At 52.4% G+C, this 21,069-nt stretch overlaps 1 protein-coding gene across 1 annotated transcript; it reads left to right on the top strand.

The window, feature by feature from the left end:
- Positions 1-9,435: 9,435 nt before the first annotated feature.
- On the top strand, positions 9,436-20,768 carry CX3CL1 (C-X3-C motif chemokine ligand 1). The gene is made up of 4 exons (XM_037516487.2): positions 9,436-9,638; positions 15,422-15,542; positions 17,613-18,106; positions 18,164-20,768. Exons 1-4 carry the CDS (start codon positions 9,569-9,571, stop codon positions 18,688-18,690), a joined length of 1,212 nt encoding a protein of 403 aa, XP_037372384.1. The 5' UTR covers positions 9,436-9,568; the 3' UTR covers positions 18,691-20,768.
- The last annotated feature ends 301 nt before the right edge of the window (positions 20,769-21,069 follow it).

The following is a 21,069-nucleotide window of genomic DNA, read 5'->3' as shown; positions in this document are numbered from 1 at the left end:
ATTTACTTGTTCACTCATGCATGCCTTCAATAACTTATTCTCAGCCTTCTCCTTCCAAAGGTGGATACAGAAAAGAGGGATGTATTTGTCCCAACAGGCTACTTCCTGGAACAAACATCAAAATTTCAGTGGCTCAACTCCATAGGCATTTTTCTTTCCCCACATGAGGTCTGAACAGGCATTCCTGGCCTGTGGGTGACCTTCCACGTGGTCACTCAGGAACACAGACTTCTTCCCGCTCATGGTCCCACCCTCTTCCAGGACCTGGTCCCCTCCCCAAGAAAATGGCAAGCCAGGAAGAGACACATCACTTCTGTCCACCAGCCACCAGCAGAACTCAGGCACATGGCTGCTGACTGCAAGGAGTGCTGGGAAACGCGGGCAAGCTATGCTTCCAAGAAGAAGGAGTGAATTTGGGGAGCACCTTGCCCATGGGTGCTGAGCTCCTCTGGGCTTCTCAGTTCTCCTTGGGTTGCTTTCTTGGAGTTCTTGGACACAGCTCACTCTGCCCAGACAATGAAACAGGAATCCTGGCCCTTGCGGTGCCCTGGTAATTTCCTCAGCGTCAGTACCCATTCCATGGCTATCTTGGCACAGGAGGCCTTTGCCTTATTCAGAACACTAATATTTAGAACCCTAATTAAATAAGGTTCGAGGGCCTCCCTGGTGATGCAAGGGGTTAAGATGCAACCTAGGAAGCTATCCGCAGCATGAGTTTGATCCCCAGCCAGGGAGCTGCCCACATGGTGCAACAGACCGCTCTGGTCTCGCCCGCTGCTCCCCTCAGCAGTGTGTTTCAGTAGATCTGCCTGTTCTGTTCCCCACTCTGTCTTTGGTGAATCTTCTCACCCCCCTGCACCTCTGGCCTGAACCCCAGTTCTTGTATGCATAAACAAATAAATCTTTAAAAAAAAAATAAGGTTCAAGGCCAGAGAGGATGTTCAGACATGAATGTGTGCAGCAGCAAAGGACAGGACCCAGCCTGCCTGGCATCCCCTGGGTTGGGGTGGTGGTGACACTGGGATTCTGGGAAGTGCATGTAGTCACCCAAAATTTCACTCTCCAATCTGCCCTCTAGAGCAGGTTATTTGTATTTGAATGAACACGTTTTTGTTTAAATAATGATTGTTTTTATTTGAGGCCCAGCACTCCCCTTCAAGTCTGGCTCTGGGTGGGATTTCCAGGGTGGAACTGGAAATTCCACAGTGCAGATACCACAGTGCAGATACACTTCTGGGAAGCCAGGGAGAAGCTTCGGGAAGAGCACCTGTCATGGATTCAGGCAGATATAAGAACTCTCAATGGCTGGGGGTCTGGGGCTGGTTGCTCTGTCCTTCCAAGCCTCAGTTTCTCCTTCTGTGAAGCCAGGAAGATAAAAATAAAAGCACATATCAGTGCATGTGGTTATGAGAAGTGGCTGAGATTAAGAGGTACAATAACAAAATAGGCAAAGATTTGAAGACCGCTCTCTCCAAAGAAAAAAATCTTCTGGCCACTAAGCACATGAAAAGATGCTCAACTTCACTAATCACTCGGAAAATGCAAGACAAAAGCACAATGAGAACACCTCACCCATGGCGATAATTTATTTTTTTAAAGATTTATTTATTTATGCATACAAGAGCTGGGCTATAGGCCAGAAGTGCAGGGGGTGAGAGGATTCACCAGAGACGGAGTGGGGAGCACAACAGGGCGATACACTGAAATACACTGCTGAGGGGAGCAGCAGGCGAGACAGGAGAGGTCTGCTGTGCCATGTGGGTAGCTCCCTGTCCGGGGATCGAACTTGTACTGCAGAAGCTGCAGATAGCTCCATAGTGCTGCAACTTAACCCCTTGTGCCACCAGGGAGGCCCCATGGCTATAATTTAAAAGAAAAGAGGTGTTGGTCAGGGGGTGTGGAGAAATTGGAGTCCTGCGCCTCGGTGGTGTGGATGTGAAAGGCGCAGTTCTTGTGGAAAAGAGAAAGGCAGGTTCTTAAGAAATTAACCATAGCATCACCATTTGTCCCAGTAGCCCCACTTCTGGATAGACATCCATAAGAACTGAAAGGGGGACTCAAATGCATGTTTGAATAGCAGCATTTGTCCACAATAGGCAGAAGGCGGAACCCACCCAGGCATCCATCGAGGAGTGGATGAATAAACAAGCGTGGCGGGGACTGCCGGGGTCGGGGGCATCACTCAACCTTCAACGGAAGGTCATCCTGACACCTGCTAGTGCGTGGATGAGCCTTGAATACATTATGGTTCATGGGAAAACCCAATGACAACAGAACAAATATTGCCTGATTTCTAGAGAAGTCAAATTCTCAGAGACAGAAAGTAGAATGATGGATGCCGGGGGTGACAAAAAGGAGGAAATGGGGATTTATTGTTTATGGATTCAGAGTTTCAGTTTTGCAAGACAGAAAGGTTCTGGAAAAGGATGGTGGGGATTGCACAACAACGTAAATGTTTTTAGCACCACAGAGCTGCACACCCAGAAACAATTAAGACAATGAATTTTATATGTTTATTTTACCACAATATCAAAAGGATGTGGCCTGGGTTGTTCTCAGGGAGAGGAAATGCCAAATGAGTGTGGGCATCCTCTTTGCTGGCCCCAAATAAACTGAACAGAGATGGGGGTGCCGGGAAGAGTTAGGCAAGTCTGTCCACCAGTGGCCCTAGAGATGCTCACCTCACTTTTCCTTCTACCAAACAGGGCCACACAGGAGCACCCTGGCTCCCTGCCTATCCTACTCTGTACAACTGTTGCTGTTCAGCTTCTGGGGGATCTGGGGTGGGGGGGGTCCTTCATGTCCCAAGAGGACAGCACAGGTTGCCAGCTCTCGGGCACCCAGATCTCTTTGGATCTGTGGAATGTTTGGAAAGAACACCCCAGCCGTCATCTCCCCAGAACAAAGCTGCCCATGCTGCTCCCATTTCTAAGTGTTTCTTTAAAAAAAAAAAAAAAAAAGATTTATATATGCATACAAGAACTGGCGTACAGGCCAGAGGTGTGGGTCAGTGAGAGGATTCACCAGAGACAGAGTGGGGAGCAGAATAGGCAGATCAACTGAAATACACTGCTGAGGGGAGCAGCGGATGAGGCAGGAAAGGTCTGGGTGCCATGTGGGTCAGCTCTCTGGCCGAGGCAGGGATCGAACTCATGCTTCAGAGACTGCGGACAGCTTCACGGTGCTGAGCTTAATCCCTTGCACCACCAGGGAGGCCCTCTAAGCATTTCTCCAGTTATGCCTTTGCTCCCCTTCACCCTAAACATGAGCATCATCTCTCACCCCAGATACAAAACCCCAGTTCATGCCTTCCTCAGAGCCAAGGGCCTCAAACCACTCCCCACCCCTTGCGTAGGCCTGTCTTCCCCAGGACTTCCCCTCAGCTTGGAATGGTCTATCCAAATCTTGCTTGTCTTCGGGTTGCGGGTTACTGGCAAACCACAAGGGAGGGAAGCCTCTAGCAGGGAGATCCAGCTCATGATGGTCAAGAACTCAGTGGAACAACCAACCTGTCTGTGGTGGGGATGTGACTCAAAGCAGATTCTTGGGCCTCCCTGGTGGCACAGGGGTTAAAAGCAGTGCTATCAAGCTATCATCAGCCACTGCAGCTCGAGTTCCAGTCCCCAGCCAGCCAAGGAGGTGACCCACATGGCACAGCAGACCTCTCCTATCTCGCCCGCTGCTCCCCTCAGCAGTGTATTTCAGTCAGTCTGCCTGTTCTGCTCCCCACTCTGTCTCTGGTGAATCCTCTCATACCCTTGCACCTCCAGCCTGCACCCCTGTTCTTGTAAATAAACAAATATTTAAAAAGAAAAAGAAAAAGCAGATTCTTACCGATAACATGTGTGATCTAATCAAGCCTTCGGCTCTAACTTTCAGTTTACAGGAAATAGATAGGAAAGGAAAACAGATTAACAATATCACAAAGAAGTAATCAGATAAATTAAGAATGACAACACATCTTTATTTTCTTGAAGAAGGATCAAAAACAAAACAGAACACCAACCAACATCCATTCTACACTCCCATCTCTGGGGATCTCAGTTTGGTTTTCCAAGTCCACTAGTTTGATTTTATTTTGCTTTGCTCACTAATCCACTTCGTTTCCTCAAACTACATATATAGGAGCAATTATCCATGGTTTGTCCCCATCTTTTTAAGTTTGTTTCTCATAATCCCCCCGAGTTCCTTCCATTTTGTGGCAAACACCAAAAGTTCATCTTTCCTTTGTGTCTGTCTTTGTGTTTCTCTTCTCTTGCGCTTTAATATTTTCATTTGGGGTTATGTTTGGGTTTTCTTTCCCACTTTTGAATCTGTCTCTTCTGTGGGGTTTCTTTTCTAGGTTGTCCTGTTGTTTTTCTACACTCTTCTATATGCGACCTATTGATGGCGTTTTACTGCTTCTAAGTAGAATTTATTTTCATTTTGTAACAGTCCTTTTAGTATTTCTTGCAGGGCTGATTTAGTGATGGTGAATTTTCTGTTTTTGTTTGTTTGTAAAGCTCTTTATCCACCCCTATAAACCGTATCCTAGCAGAATCAAGTAGTCTTGGTTGAAAATCCTTTTCTTTCACAACCTGAAATGTATCATATCATGGTCTTCTGGCCTTTAGGGTTTCCACTGAGAAATCCACAGATAATCTTTCTCTTACATATAACTTTTTTTTTCTCTTGACACTTTTAAGAGTTTTTCCTTATCATTAGTTTGCTGGGTTTTTTTGTTAAGATTTATTTATTTATTATTTATTTATTTATACAAGCACTGGGTACAGTCAGAAGCGCGGGAGGGTGAGAGAATTCACCAGAGCCAGAGCGGGGAGCAGAGCAGGCAGAAGGACCGAAGGACACTGCTGAGGGGAGCAGCGGGCGGCAGGAGAGGTCTGTGCGCCATGTGGGACCCTCCTCCGGTGGCCGGGGAGCAGCCGGGGATTGAACCGGCGCTGCAGAGGCTGGGGGCAGCTTCGCAACCCTGCGCTCAACCGCTGCGCCACTGGGGAAGCCCCTTATCATTAGTTTTTAAGAGTTTCATTGTAACAAGGTTTGGGGGTATATTTGTATTTATTTCATTGGAACTCTGTGCCTCTTGTATCAAGATGTCTGTTTCTTTTCCCATGTTAGGGAGAATCTCAGCTATAATTTCTTTTCTTTCTTTCTTGCTCTCTTCTCCTTCTTGGACCCCACTGGTGTGGATATTGTTTCTCTTAATATTGTCCCATCAGGCTCTTTCATTTTTCTCTTTTTAATTCCTTTTGCTGGTTTTTCTGTGTGTTTTCTGCTGTTGTGTGTTAAGCTCACAGATTTTATCACCTGTTTCTTCTTCGGGTTTTTTTTTTTTTTTTTTTTTTACATTTTAAAAGGACAGGTTTATTAGAAACCTTTCCCTTTGCTGATTTGCAAAGGGAAAATGTTTGTGCAAAGAAACACCAGTGTAGTCATAAGCAGGCAGGAGAGCCTCAGCTGTTTCTTCTTGTTAACTGTTGAGCCCTCTATTGTAGTTTTTTAGTTCAACGTTAGAATTCTTTAAGTTCATTTTTTCCAGTTGATGCTTTTTCACATTATCTCTATCCTTTTTTAAAAAAGATTGATTTTTATTTATTTATGCATACAAGAGCTGGGGTGCAGGCCAGAGGTGTGGGGGGTGAGAGGATTCACCAAAGACAGAGTGGGGAACAAAACAGGTGGATCTACTGAAACACACTGCTGAGGGGAGCAGCAGGTGAGACAGGGGAGGTCTGCTGCGCCATGTGGTTACCTCGCTGGCTGGGGATCGAACTCATGCCACAGCGGCTGGCAATAGCTTAATAGTGCTGAGACTTTATCCCCTACACCGTCAAGGAAGCCCCACATTATCTCTATCCTTATTGTTAGTTTCATTTTGTTTATCAATTGTTTTCTTATTTTGAATCGCATACTTGGAACTATTGGTTTAGTTTCTTCATCAAGTAAATTACTTAGTTCTGTTGAATTAGATTTGGGGAGGTTTTTTGTTCCATCATTTGTGGCATATTCCTTTGTCTCTTCATTTTTAGTTTAGTTTTTTTTTTTAAGTTTTTTTTTTTGTTATTTAGATTGATTTATTATGCATACAAGAGCTGGGGTACAGGCCAGAGGTGCAGGGGGTGAAGGATTCACCAGAGTGGGGAGCACAACAGGCAGATCTACTGAAATACACTGCTGAGGGGAACAGCAGGCGAGACAGGAGAGGTCTGCTGCGCCGTGTGGCCAGGGATCCTTGGCCAGGGATCGAACTCATGCCGCAGCGGCTGCAGATAGCTTCATAGTGCTGTGTCTTAACCCCTGGCACCACCAGGGAGGCCCTTCATTTTTAGTTTTTAGAGGGTGAGCTAAACAGCTGTCTTTCCTTCACTTGATATGTTGCCCTTATATTAAGATTACAGGTGCAGGCATAATCCTGCTTGCCCAGAATCCTGGGGTGTGTGCGGCTCTGTAGTCTGATGCCCCTGCACCTGTTTGGAGAATGGAAACGCCAGTGTCAGCAGAGGGTAAATGGTGCTTCCTACCCTTCAGCCGTTGTGTCTTCCTTGTGAAATGGAAGATTCTTTCAGGGGCTGTTGTCTCTATCTGGCTGAACAAGGAAAAGCAGAGTTGTACTTCGTGCTTTTGGCATCTGTTTTTGCCGGGCTCTGAAACTGCACCTTGTGTGTGTAGATTAACTTGATCTTCGCAGAAGTCCTTGCAGGAAGGGGAAGGAAACAGTGTAGCCTGGTGATCATGAGCTCAGACATCAAAACTAGCCGCTGGGGACAAACCCAGGCTCTCATACTTCCTGGCTCATGATCCTCAGAAAATTCTTTAACTCCTGCATGTCAGTTTCCCAACCAGAAAGTGGATCCCACTAATTGTATCTTGCTTACACCCTGGGTTTGTTGTCACAAACACACTTAAAACAATGCCTGTCAGGAGTATATGTGAGCTCAGAGAGGTTGGGAGCTGTCAGATCACACAGAGGTAGGGCCAGACACGGCTATTTGAATCCAAAACCCTTGTCTTCTAAACGCGGTAAGTCCCCACTTAACACTGGTAGTTCCTGGAAACGACAACTTTAAATGAAAGGTTGTATAGTGAAACGGGGTTTTCAAATAGCATTGTTTTGTTCTGCATTGGCCTGGAGTGTTTCTTCTTGGCAATGTTATAGCTTAATAACTATTGAATGAAATCTTATTTAAGGACCTGCGAGACTTCTTTTGTGTGTAATCTGGGGTCAGGGGAACAAAGGTATCTATTCCCAAATACTTGGCCCAATCTTTTTTTTTTTTTTAAGAATAATTTATTTATGCGTACAAGAACTGGGGCATAGGTCAGAGATGGGGGTGAGAGGATTCACCAGAGACAGAGTGGGGAGCAGAACAGGCAGACTGACTGAAATACACTGCTGAGGGGAGCAGCGGGCAAGACAGGAGAGGTCTGCTGCGCCATGTGGGTAGCTCCCTGGCCAGGCATCGAACTCATACAGAAGAGGCTGCGGTGCTACATCTTAACCTTTTGCATCACTTTTGCCCTTTATTAAGGGTAGGATTTCCCTCGCCCCTTCTCATCCTCTTCCTCCCCTTCTTTTCCTCCTCTGCTACCACCTGGGCAGAGCCACAAGAACCTTTCATGTTAGTTCTTTATCGCTTCCTGTTCCTTTCTGGGCTTCAATTCCCTAACTATAAAATGAGGGACAATGGGGATGTGAAGGCTACTAACATGTCTGCACGAGCTGGTTCTCCAAACACCAGTGGATGCTGGCCCATGCCAGGGGTGCTCCTCCCCGTCAAGGAGTGCCCAGCCTCCTAACGCCAGGGAACACTGCCTACCTTGGTGAAAGAGGTCCCCAGGCCTTGCCAAGCCCCACCTAGACCTATTGGCTCCCTTGCCTGGAACAGTAGCCCACACACAAACTGGTTTCCTCTGACTGGTTGCCAGAGATAACTACGTGAGAGCCGGGATCCCGTAACTCCTGGCCCCAGGCTGGGCTGGGCTCCTGCTAGACTCCTCTGGAGTCCCTGGAGTTGTCACTGCTGTCAGGGCTTTGTCGTACCCATCGCCTGCAATTCCATCATTTTGGTGGGAGCTGACGGCTGATCTTGCCGACTTGTGATGTCACCCACGACCTGTGAAAGAGGAAGAACCTGCAAAGTCAGTGCCATTAAGCTCCCTCCCCAGGGGATTAGCCAACCTCCTTCTCATGCAGATGGAGAACTGAGGCCCCAAGAGAGGCAGGACCTCTCCAGTCCATGTACAGAATTTAGGATGAACAGAGAGGCTCCAGGTTACATGGGGTGATTTTGGCAACACGTCCTTCCTGCAGGCTAGCGGGGGGCCAGAGTGGGAGAGGAGAGGAGAGACAAAGGAGGAAAGGAGAGGTGGGGGGTGGAGGCTGGAAGGCCAGGGCTGCAGCCCAAGTTCTGAGCTGTCCACAGCCCTGCTCATGTTTCGTCTTCTCTGCGGGGCAGGAGATGCGTTCTCCACCCGCTCTGAATAACCTGGACTGGACGAGCCCTCTCTCTGGGCCTCATTTTCCCCACGTGTCTCTCTGAAGTTGGGTTGGATGATACTTTGCCTCTCAGTCTGCTGGGCTCCGTGCTGGGCTCCGTGCTGGGCTCCATGCTGGGCTCCGGGGACTTGATGAACAAGTTCTCCCAGGACCTAGGATCATTTTTTTTTTTTTAAGATTTATTTATTTATACAAGCACTGGGCACAGTCAGAAGCACGGGAGGGTGAGAGAATTCATCAGAGCCAGAGCGGGGAGCAGAACAGGCAGACCGACACAGTACACTGCTGAGGGGAGCAGCGGGTGGCAGCAAAGGTCTGTAGCACCGTGTGGGACCTCGCCCGGAGGCAGGGGATAGAACCTGTGCTGCAGAGGCTGCAAACAGCTTCGCAGCCCAGTGCTCAACCGCTGCACCACCAGGAGAGGCCCAGACCTAGGATGTTAAGGAGTGAAGATTGGGGTCCTCCTGTCTGTAGGAGAGACACCATCCAGACCACCGGTGAGTTTGTCAGATCCAGACTGGCAGAGCACGGAGGCCCTCCCTGCCACCAGCCCTGTCTAGCCCTCTGCCCCTCAGCCCTTTAGTTTATTACCCCCTTGGGAGCGAGGGCCCGGGCCAGGTCCTTTGTCTTGTACCAGCTCCCAGGAAGGAGGTGGCCCCAGGTGGATGGGAGGGGAGGAGGCCTTTGAACCAGCTAGTTCAAAAGGACCCAGCTGGCCCCTCCTCCAGGCAGGTCTGAGGGTGATGAGGGCCTGAGGAGCCTGGTGAACAACCAGTCGCGTGCCCCTGCCAAGGGCCCTCACCAGAGCTCTCAGCTCCGTTCCTAGGCAACATCCAGGAATGCAGCCACTGCACGCTGCTCCCGCCCTCCCCTCCCATCCGCCTGCCTGAGGGGTGGAGGCGGAGGCAGAGGCAGCAGCCAGCTCTATTATAAAAAGCTACAGAGCTCTGGTGAGAGGCGACACACAGCGCCGAGCCGAACGCTGGCCTCAGCTGCCTGCGCTGGCCCTGCTTGGACCCCCACGCGGAACTCCGCCTGGACCCCCACCTGGACCCCTGCCCACCCTCAACCATGTCCCCCCCACCTCTCTCGTGGCTGCTCCGCTTGGCTGCCCTCTGCCATATGACCATGCCGCTGGCCGGTGAGTGGGGGAGAGGGGACGCGAGCAGGGAGGGGGCGTCCCCAGCCCACCTCTGCCCTTTGGGCTTTCATCAGGACCCCACACTGCGGTCCAGGCAGCCCCTTCCTGAGGGATATGCCCCCTCCCCCACCTGAGCAGGGCTATCGCGCCTGCTGGAAGGATTTCCAGCCTCCAGAGCCCGCCCCTGCCTGGTCCAGGGAGAAGGTGCCACTGCAGGGCAGTGGCAAGAGGTGGTGGGGGCAGCGCAGGGTGCCAGGGGTGGGGGTGCCGGGATGGTGGGGTCTGGGGCAGCCTGACAGGGCTCCTGGTGAGCCCCAGGGGAGCCCGGGCTGACACTGGACTGGGTCTCCCAGATGAGGGTTAACATATACCCGAAGCTCTGACACCAGAGACTCAGCTCTGGCCCCAAGTCAGACCATGGTGAGGAAGGAAGGACCCTGCCGTGATCTCAGGGCCTCCTGAGAAGCAGAGGGTCCAGGACCAGAGGAAGTCAAGGTCATCGCTGCGCGAATTGGGCTTGTCCCTGTTGCTCTGGTCTGGAGCCCTGATCCCTCCACCAGAGTCTTCCTTCCCCAAGCACAGCTTGGAAAATGCTTCTGCCTCCAGTCACCGGCTTTCTGGAGAGCTGGTAGGGCATGATGGAGCCATCCCACCTGATATGATAAGATGGAGGCCCAAAAAGATTCAGAAATTGGCGTAAAGATGTACAGTCAGCAAGGGGGGCGGGTGAGGACAGCGTGGACGCAGGAGCAAGCACGGATGGCTGCTCCCCCCCACCGCCCCCCCTCCATGGGCTTCAAGGCTTCTGGGAACCATTAGAGTCAACCCAGTCCTGAGGGAGTGTCCTGGCCCATTGAGGCTCAGAGAGGGTGGCAACCTGCCTTAGGGCACACAGCAATTCTGGGAGAGTGAGAGCCAGTCTCCAGCTTCCAGGGTTCTCCATGGAGCAAATCATCTCTTGGGTCCCTCTCTGTGGGGAAAACCCATAAGGGAGAGAGGGAGCAGGTGGGGTGGGGGTGGCAAAGGTGGGGTGTTGCTGGGCTTCCTGCTTCCTGGGCTTGAACCATGAGGCCTGAGTGTGGGGATAGTGAAAATTGGAAGACGGGGAACCAGGTGGCTATTGCTTTGTCATAGTCATGACCTGAGGGGTCTTTTTGATCCCAGCTGCAGCACCTTTAAATATATTTATTGCCTCCTATGTGGTGGTAATCCAGTGCCTACCAGGACATTCTGGAAAGACGAGGAGGAGGATTACTTATTCGGAGCTGGGGGGGGCAAGTGGAGGTGGGCAGGAGGTGTGGGTTCCTTTCCTAGGATGGGGAGGGGTTTCTGGGGAGTCCCTGGAAACATCAGCAGCCTGAGGCTTTAGAATATAATCTTGGTCTGTGACTTTGCTGGAAGATATTTGAATCATTTCAACCTTTCTGAGCCTCAGTTCCTCCTTCTATAAAAACTGGGCATTCGGGCAGGTTTGCCTTGGAGGTTCTCACCTATGCGGATATTGGGGGCTCTCAGAGAATCCCTGGGAGCCCCTGCAGGACTTGGTCCAGCCAGACATCAATCATCTGTCCTATGAGTGCCAGAAGCCAGGGAGGCCACCCAGAGGAGGGGGTTGGGGACTCGGTGGCTGCTGCCTTGGCTGGTGCAGGGCGGCTACGTCAATTCCCAAATGTGGGTTTGCAGGGCTGTCAGGAGGAGGCTCCCCCTACTTTATATAACAAACCTGCAGATACAAGTCAGGGAAGAGGATTTTTCTCCCCAAGCACTGACGCATTCACTCCCACTCAAGCCCCAGCAAGAAAGAAGGAAAAAGATTCTGTTTTAAGTTGCTGTTAGTCTGCTCCCCCCGTCTCCCCATGAGTGGTGGGGGTGTATGAGGAAGGCAAGAGGGTAAATTCAGGGTGTCAGATCCTGGCCTCTGTCAAATTTAAATAAAAATGGCCGTTTCTCTGTAGGTTCAGATTTTATGTGTCTCAAAGCACTTCCTTATACATCTTTTTCTTTCATTCAGTAAATATTTATTGGGTACCTACTATGTGCCAGGCACTGTCCTAGGTGCTGGGTCTGCATCAGTGGATAAAAAGGCCAGAGAGCCCCCCATTCAGATGCCGAACATTGACCCAAGAAGAGAGAGAATTCACAAAACAAATCAGTAAACAACGTGGTCTGTTCAAAGGGGAAAATTGCTGTGATTTTTAGAAAATGGAGTGTGGGCAGTGGGGGGAAGTGTTGACATTTTCAGTAGGGGTCAGGGAAGCCTGGCTGAGGAGGGTACATATGGATAGGTGTGGAAGGGAGCCCCGTGGGTGTCTCTAGGCAGTGGTCCTCAGTGGGGGATTTGACCCCCAGGGGACATTTGGCCATTTCTGGAGAAATTTTTGGTTGTGACCAATGCCCCAACATTTTTTGCTTGGGGTTTGCTCAGTGGGTAGAGCTTCGATGATGTTGAACACACTGGAGTGCAAAGCAGAGCTGATGGCTAAGAATTATCTGGTGCGAACTGTCTTGGTGTTTGTTTTTAAGAAAACCTGCTCCAAAGGTCCAGCTATTTAAAACTGTTTATTCTCACAAGCACCCTGAGAAGCAGGTATGATCATGTCCATTTTATAGATACATGAACTGAGACTTAGAGAGCCTAAGTGTCTCATCCCAGACACACAGCTGAGCAGTGGCTCAAATCTTCTTCCTGTCACCTCACTCAGAGACCACCAACATTCCTATTTTTTCCTGCTTATAAGCCTCTTAGTAGTCCTTAGGGTCCAGCCTAAAAGACACCTCCTCCAAGAAGCCTCCTCTGATTACTTGTGGTTGGAGTAGTCTCTCCCTCATGTAAACCCTAGCACATGGTGGAACATGCTGTGTCTACCTGGCATTTGAGTGTGGAATAGTGAGCTATTTCGGGTCTGGGAGGAAAACCAGATCTGCCACTGTTCAAGCAGCTAAGTAGCATTGTACAAGTCATTTCAGCTCTCTGATTCTCAGTTTCTGCATCTGCAGTATGAAAACAAAGTATTCCCTTTGCAGGGATGTTGAGAATTAACAGGAGCAGACATGCATGGGCTGAATACAGGGTCTGACACATAGTAGGTGCTTAACTAAGAAAAGCTCTGCCACTTCATGGTGGGTCTTAGCAAAATATTCCCTTTGCAGAGATGCTGAGAATTAACAGGAGCAGACATGCAAGGGCTGAATACAGGGTCTGACACATAGTAGGTGCTTAACTAAGAAATGCTCTGCCACTTCATGGTGGATCTTAGCTGCCCCTCATGTGAGGATATTTTTGAGGGCAAAGGTGGATCTGGTTCGTTCCACTCTGCTTCATGGCACCCAGCCCAGGGCCTGGTGAGGTGCAGGCTTGGCATGTGTTGGTTAACAGAGGAAACATGGCAAGCTGATAGCATTTATTGGGATTTATTAGAATTGAAGTCTCTGTAGATACTCAAAAGTAATTCAAACAAGTGTTGACTAAATCAGGAAATGGATGACTGGCTGGCTGGGTGATGGGTGAGTGGGTTGGTGAGGGAAGGGTGGATGGAGGAAGGATGGGGGTGGGACAGACAGATGGTGGGTGGGTAAGTGGGGTGTGGGTAGAGGCTGGGTGGGGGTAAGTAGGGATGGGTGGGTTGTAGAGGGGGATGTGTAGGAAATTGATGAGAGGAGGTAGATAAGGGTTGGATGGATGGATGGATGGATGGATGGAGGATGGATGGATGGAAGGATAAGTAGATGGATATATTATTCTACTCAATGAATATTTATGGAGTATCCACCCTGTGCCTGATGCTGGGAATAGTGACCAAGGCAGACAAGGTCCCTGCCTCCTGACACTCATATGACAGATAATCGATGTCTGGCTAGACCAAGGCATTATCTCCAATTACAGCAAACTTCAGTGCTGAGAAGTAAACCCTCTCCCCGCACCACCCCCTCTCAGAGTAGTTTTACAATCTTCCTGGGCAGAACCAAGAACAGAGCCCCCCAAGGGCCTCAGGCACCACGACAGTGGAGGGGACTTTGGCCAAAGAGGCCACACACCTTCGCACCCCTGGAGGCGGCCAGTGGTTTTCTCCATCCTGGGAAACAGAGTCAAGCGAGAGCAAACTGGCCTTCCCTACTCCCCCCCTCCACCTCCAGGTCACCATTTTCTGGGGTTTCCCCAGGAAGATCCTTGTCAGACCAGTGCAGGTCCTGCCTCCTGGCTCAACAGGGCTGAGAGGCTGCAGCTGAGTCATTTCCACGCCCCCCAGGGGACAAGGATGACAGAGCTTGAAGGGAACTTTCACATCCTGCTTCTTCAGAGAGAAAGGGCTGCCTGTGACTCAGAGCCCAGCAGCTGAGAGACCCCTTCCCCACTGAGGGCTGCTAGTACTGCCGCCTGATGGCCCAGCCCAGCGCTGCAGGCCCTGAGCCAGAATTCCCACAGGTGCATGGGCTGAGGCTAAGGTGGAATGATGGGAGAAGAGGGAAGAGGATGCAGCAGATTCTCTAAGGCTCTGTGCGTGTGTGTGTGTGTGTGTGTGTGTGTGTGTGTGTGTGCGTGTGTGTTCACGTGCCTGATTTTGAAAGGCAGAGTGTTTTAGCAGCTCTGGGGATCAGGTAGGGGCCTCCTGGAGACCCAGGTAAGGTCAGTGTGCTCTCTACCACCCCAGAAATCCTGACCCCAACAGTTCCACATAACCTTTCAGAGTCTTGCTTCTGCTGCCTGTGACCTTGACCCAGATCTAAAACACAGGTCTTCCCCATTTTTAGCATACCCCTCTGGATCCTTATACCAAGCAGAGTAAATTTTGTTGGGGGTTTTGGGGGGAAGGGGGAAGGAGGAAACGTAACACAAACAATTTCAAATTCTTATATAAAATATTTGGGTTCTCAACTGCCTGTTGAGTGGCCTTTATCCTGTGCTGGGATTCCTCTCTGGTGACATGTGCAGCCATCTGGTGCCTTTCACCCACGATAACCTTTCTCCACGCTGCCTCCTTGGTCCTGACCCCCGACTTGCTCCGGGGGTTACTTGCTCTGCAGTTACTCTCAGTGGTTGAGTCAGCAACTGCTCTCACACATCCTGGCTCTTAGTGGGGAACAAAGGCTCATCTGCTGAGGCACCCCCTTTTCCACACGTGCCTTGTTGCATGTACACCTTTATGTGTTTTCTGGGGGGATCCATTTCTGTGCCATTGTGTTTGTTGGCATATGTATATGCATGTGTATGTGTGTGTGTGATATGGTGGGCACAGAGGTAAGGATGGACAGAGGTCTGGGTGTGAGGTCATGAAAATTCACGCATATGGATGGGGGTGAGGAATGGGCAGTGTATGTGTTGGGGGGATGGGCAGGGTGGCAGAACCTGGGCCCAGCAGCGATGGGAGGCAGGTCGGGTAGGAGAGCCTACTCCATTGCTTGCTGCCTGTGTGACCTTAGGCAGACCCCTGCCACTCTCAGATGCGCCTCCCCCACTGTGCAACAAACCAACAACAGTAACTTAATTTTTAAAAATAAGAGCTTACTATGTGCCAGGCCATACGAGCTTGATCAGTAAGAATTCATTGTTCTTGATCTTTATAACAGTCCTATGAGGTAGATACTATCACCGCCTCTATTTGACAGGTGGGGAAACTGAGGCATGGAGAGGTCTGAGTGAGGGAGGGCGCTGAGGTCAAGGTCCTTGAAGGCTTGGCTGCACGGGGCATTGGCTCTGGCTGTGCACCGTGGCCAGGATGCAATGGCCTGGGGCTGGAAAGCCAAGTGCCATGACAACCTGCTGACTGGGGGCCTCTGTGGCTCAGGACAGCACCTCGGTGTGAAGAAATGCACCTTCATATGCAACAAGATGACCTCGGAGATCCCCGTGGACCGCCTAATCCACTACCAGCGAAATCAAGAGTCCTGCGGCAGACGCGCCATAATGTAGGTATCGCCGCGGCCTCGTGTTCCTGTCAAGACTGTGGGTGGCTCCCCGTCTCTGCCGAGCCACGTCCACACCCCCACCCCAATGCCAGGCTCCCTCTTTTCCTGGCCCACTGGCCCCCATGCTGACTTAATATCTGTGCCACAAGGCAAAGGTGGGGAATGGCTTCCTGAATGGTCCATAGCCACCTCCAAGGGTAGAGGCTCCTCCCAGGCCAGCATGAGGCTTATGCAGCCCTCAAACCTGCTGGATTCCATGGGGAGGTAAAAGGAAGCAGGGTCCATGCAAATCCCAGCGTCCCCACTTACGGGTGGGGTGACCGGGCCCCAAGGGCAACCTTCTGCCCCGAGGCCATGGTGGGTCACTGGGAAGATGACAGATCAAGTCACTGAAGTCCTTGGCAGAGCACCAGGGAGCTGCTGCTGAGGACAGGTAGACATTATACTGTCCACTTGTCAGACATGGAAAGGGCTTCCCATGAGACTTTGGGGAGGGGGCCCAGCCATGCCAGCTTTCCTGTAGACTGAGGAGACCGCTGGCTGTGTTGGTTGCTTGCATCTCTGGGGCCCCTCTTGGGTACAGTCCAATAACCCAGCCCTAAGGCCTTTCCCCAGGACTTTCCCCAGAACTGGCCTTTGTTCCCTAAAGTAGCCTCAGCGAGTTGGGGGAACCTGGCAGCAGGAAACAGCCAGTGGCCTCCGGAAGTCTAGGTCTGGCCGAAGAGAGTCAAGGTTGCAGTTACTGAGAAGGGCAAGCATGCATGGCCTGACCTCTCTGCTCACCCGTCACGGCTGTTCCCCTCCCCGCCTCATTTCTGCTTCTGTTTTCTAGGTGCAGGGGAAGTGGGAGGCCCCGGGAGGGGATCTTGGCCCTGGGACAGCACCTTGCCTGTGGCGACCTGCAGGTCACGCTTGCTTCCTGAACTTTTCTGGCTTCCCAGCATGCTGGCGCCAGCTGCATTTAAGGACCTCACTGAGCCTCAGTTTTCTCATCTGTAAAATGGGGATGAGCATGGTAGCCACCTGGCAGGATGAGAGTGAGGTTGAAAGGGAGCCAGGGCTGCAGTCAGACCTGAGCTGTGATCTTGGCCATGACACCACACACACACACACACACACACACACACACACACACATACCCCTTCAGACAAAGCTCAAGATTCGGATAAAAGCTTACTCAGTGGCCTTTCAGTCTGAAGACACACACAGGGAGAGGGGGGGAGGGGTGCAGAAGCCTGTACCTGCGGGAAAGGAGGAAGTAGACACTGTGACATAGGGCCCTTTCCAGAATAAGGAACAACCACCACCCCCACCCCCCAGCTTGCCAGTCACACACCTGGTGGCAAAGAACACCTGTGATGTCTCCTCTCAATCAGAAGACACAGCCCAGACCCCCCACCTTCATGGAAACATTATTCTCAACATTGTTGTTATTTTTGACTATTGCTGAGTTCCTACTCTGAGCCAGGGCCTTTACATAATTTTCATTTTTCATATAACATAGAAGTAGGGCCCATTTCACTGCCACCTTCACAAAAAGTCCTGCGTCTTGAGTCCCCCCCACCCCACCTCAGCCAGTCCCAGCTTTCCTTTTTTTTAAAGATTTATTTATTTATACAAGAACTGGGGTAAGGCCAGAGGTGCGGGAGGGTGAAAGGATTCACCAGAGACAGAGCGGGGAACAGAACAGGCAGACTGTCAAAACACACTGATGAGGGGAGCTGTGGGCGAGACAGGAGAGGTCTGCTGCGCCATGTGGGAATCTCCCTGGCCGACCAGGAATCAAACCCGCGCTGCAGAGGCTGTGAACAGCTTCACAGCACTGCGCTCAACCTGCTGCATTCAACCCACTGCACCACTGGGGAGGCCCCCAGTCCCAGCTTTTCCAGGGCAGTTGGTCACCCTATTGGAGGTAGGTGTCCACCTCTACATCTCAGGTGAGGATGTGGACATTGCAGAGGTCACACTGTGGCATCTGATGAGCTCACCTGCTCACCGCTGAGCACTTGCGAGGGGCCCGACGCCACAGGGCATTGGGCGTCACCGGGTTCCTGTCTTCCTTCCTTATAGCTTGGAGACCAAGTTGCACAAGTTCTTCTGCGCTAACCCAGAAGAGAAATGGGTCCAGAATGCCATGGAGCATCTAGACCGCAAGGCTGCTGCTCTGACTTCAAATGGCGGCACATTCGAGAAGCAAATCGGTGCAGGCAAGCCCAGGACCACCCCGGCCGCCAGGGCGATGGACGAGTCAGCGGCCACAGAGCCCAAAGCCACAGGAGAAAGCAGTGGCCAGGAGGCACAGAGGGCCCTGGGGACTTCCCCAGAGCTGCCGACAAGAGTGGCTGGCTCCTGGGGAACTGGGTCCCCCTCCACATCAAAGGCTCCAGAAGGTGGGCCTCCAGCTGGGCCCGGGAGAACAGAGCCTTTCGGTGGGGCTGCCATCACCACCACCACGTCTTGGCCAAGCTCTGCTGCCTACCAACCGGAGTCAGGCCTCTGGGCTGAGGGAAAGGCCTCTGAGGCTCCCCCCACCCAGACCCCCCCCACCCAGGCCCCCACCACCCAGGCCCCCTCCACCGAGGCCCCCTCCACCGAGGCCCCCTCCACCCAGACCCTCCCCACCCAGGCCCCCTTTACCCAGGCCCCCACCATCTCACACACAGCCCCAGAGGACAACGCTGGATCTGATGGCCAGTCTGTGTGGGTCAAGGAGCAAGACCCTGTGCCAGAGAACTCTCTAGGGCCCGAGGAGCCAGGTCCCATTTCAGCTCACACCGATGCTGTCATGGGGCCTGGCAGCTTGCCCCATGTCTCTGTGGTCCCGGTCTCCTCTGAGGGGGATCCCAGCAGGGAGCCGGTGGCCTCAGGTAGCTGGGCCCCCAAGGCCGAGGAGACCATCCACGCCACGGTGGACCCCCAGAGGCTGGGTGTCCTCATGACCCCTGTCCCTGACTCCCAGGTGGCCACCCGGAGGCAGGCGGTGGGGCTGCTGGCCTTCCTTGGCCTCCTCTTCTGCGTGGGGGTGGCCATGTTCGCCTACCAGAGCCTCCAGGGCTGCCCCCGCAAGATGGCAGGGGAGATGGTGGAAGGCCTGCGTTACGTCCCCCGGAGCTGCGGGAGTAACTCATACGTCCTGGTGCCGGTGTGAGCCGTCCACCCGCCTGCATCCACTCTTTCAATTCAGACAGCTGCCCGGGGTCCCCCATCCTCACACCCACCCTCGCCAAGGGCCTGAGCTGAGCTGGGATGACCAGAGCAGATGGGACTGCTCCCAGCTCCCAGAGGCCACCCTTGACCATCCTTGACCTTCTGGGGACAATGGGGTGGATTCTCAACTCACCCCACTGTCCCCAAGTCAGGATATTTTCCTCTGCTGCTGGCTGGTTAGAGGGTCCCTTAGACACCGTCCTCGCCCCAACGAACAACTATTTATTAAACAACTAACCCCTCTGACCCACGTCCCCATGTGGACACATGGTCATCCCATCTCACAAGTGAGCCTCAGGCCAGGCCCCTCTGCCACCCCCTCAGACCTCATCGTGTCTCCTGGTCCCGCTGCAGTCGCCAGTCCCCCCGGCCACTTGCGGTGCTATCTTCCCTGTCCCTGCACTGAGCCCACGCCCCAGCCCGAGCTGGGCACCTGTCTTTTCTTGCATGAGGCTGGCGTGATATTTCTGGGACTGCCGCCAGCAAAGACGCTGCCTCAGTCAGGCTGGTGTCGCGGGGAGGGGAGATGAAGTTACCCGGGGCTCTGATTTCTTTCTGCCCCCAGTCTTGCTGCCCGCTGCAGAAACGCTGACTGTGAGTGTGAGGCTGGGGGTTCCAGCCCCAGGTTCCCTACCGACCCCACAAGGCATTTGTACCTCTGACTTGCTGTTCGTGAAAGGAAATAGGGATGACAAGTATGTGGCAATAACCTGAACCCCCGCCAGGCTCCCTAAGTGGCCCAGAGACCCCTTTCTCAGACTAGGTGGGGCCTCACCACCTTTGTTAGCACAGCGCCTGAGCAGCCTCCGCCAATCAGCACATCTGTGGGCCCTAGAGGGCCTGCGACGGGGTCAGCATGGTGGACCCCCAGAGTGGGGCCTGGGCTAGGTACTTGAGGGGCACAGACCAATTGGGAAGGCCCTTCCCTGGCCTTGAAAACATCCCTTCTCTGTGTCCACCAGGCTCACAGGGACACTGAGACAGCCGAGTGCCAGGCCCAAGGCGGGAGGGAAGCCTGCAGGTGCGCAGGGAGGCCAAGGCCCTTCCAGAAAGGAGCTGGGGTGGCCACAGAAGCAGCCACACTCCTGGTTAGGGACTTGCACTGGCAGCCTGGTCCGGTGTCCCCTGATCCCCACACACCCCGAGTCCAGCATTTGTTTTTTTCTTCCTGAGGCCTGCGTTCCCCTTCTCCCTCTCTTACTTCCTGAAAATGCTATTTTCTGAGCCTCAAAATCTCTCCTCACCTTTGCCTCCACCTACACAGGGTCAGGAATTTCCATGACGTTTTCCATGAGACCAGAACCCACCACCGAAACCCTGAGATTCCTGTGTTTATTTCTGAAAGGGACTCTGTCCTGTGGGGAGCGGCTAGCAAGGAAAGGGAAGTTGTGGACATGAAGTCAGAGTTTCTCTTTTTGGTTGCTGAGGATTCAGGCAGGCCTGGGTAAGGCTGAAGGCTGACTGAGCTGATAGGGCCCCACTCAGGGTGCCTGGGGGCAGTTCCCCACCCCCCTCTGTCCCTCAGGTGGCCCTAGCCTTTCACCAGAGAAGCCTCCTGGACCAGGATTCCCGCCAGGTGCGATGATGCTTCTTTGCAGACGGACCTCAGCACAGGTCTGGTCCAGAGTGGAAGCCAAGCTGCTCTGCCCACCTGGCCTTCTTGCACCTCCTATTGGGCATATGCAGGAAGTTTAGGCCTGTCTCAAGTCGGGATTCTGCCTGATGGTTCAGAGAGGGGTGCGTGAGGTTTGAATGCTCTTTTGCAGATTCCTGCAGGCTGGGAGAGCCTTCCAGGGGCAGGGCATCCGTGACAAGGCTCCCTTCCTTTGTGATAAACAGCTGGGGCCAGCTGGTCCCCCTCCAGTGGATTTGCTAGTTCTCCCAAGCAGGACAAGGACAATTTGGGGAGGACCTTTGGAAGGAATTGGTTGATCCTTTTGCTTTTCCAACCCTATCACTAATGTCTGTGCCATTTTGTATTTTACTAATAAAATTCAAAAGTCTTGTGAATCAAATAAAGGTGCTTTTTCTAAGATGAGCTCCCAACCAGAGCTTGGGGGTGGGGGGGGGTTGGAATGAGGGAGAGGGCCCAGAGGGTCAGCCCTTGGGGGCCCTTGCCTTGGGGTTGAGTGGGAGGAGCTTTTAGAGTCAGCAGGAGGCTGGGCACTGGGTTTGAAGTTCTGGGACTGGGTTCCTGGCCTGGCCCTGCTCTGCCCAGCTGTGTGACGCTGGGTAGCGCCTTCTCTTCTCTGGGCTTATATAAAAGCACGTGTGAGACTCCTTCTAGTAGCTCCCATCCCAACAAGGATCAGAATCCCTG

The sequence above is a fragment of the Talpa occidentalis genome, unplaced genomic scaffold, assembly GCF_014898055.3.
Source record: "Talpa occidentalis isolate TD23 unplaced genomic scaffold, MPIMG_talOcc4v2.1 talOcc4.17, whole genome shotgun sequence".
Lineage (NCBI taxonomy): Eukaryota > Metazoa > Chordata > Mammalia > Eulipotyphla > Talpidae > Talpa > Talpa occidentalis.
This window is presented reverse-complemented; position numbering and strand designations above follow the sequence as displayed.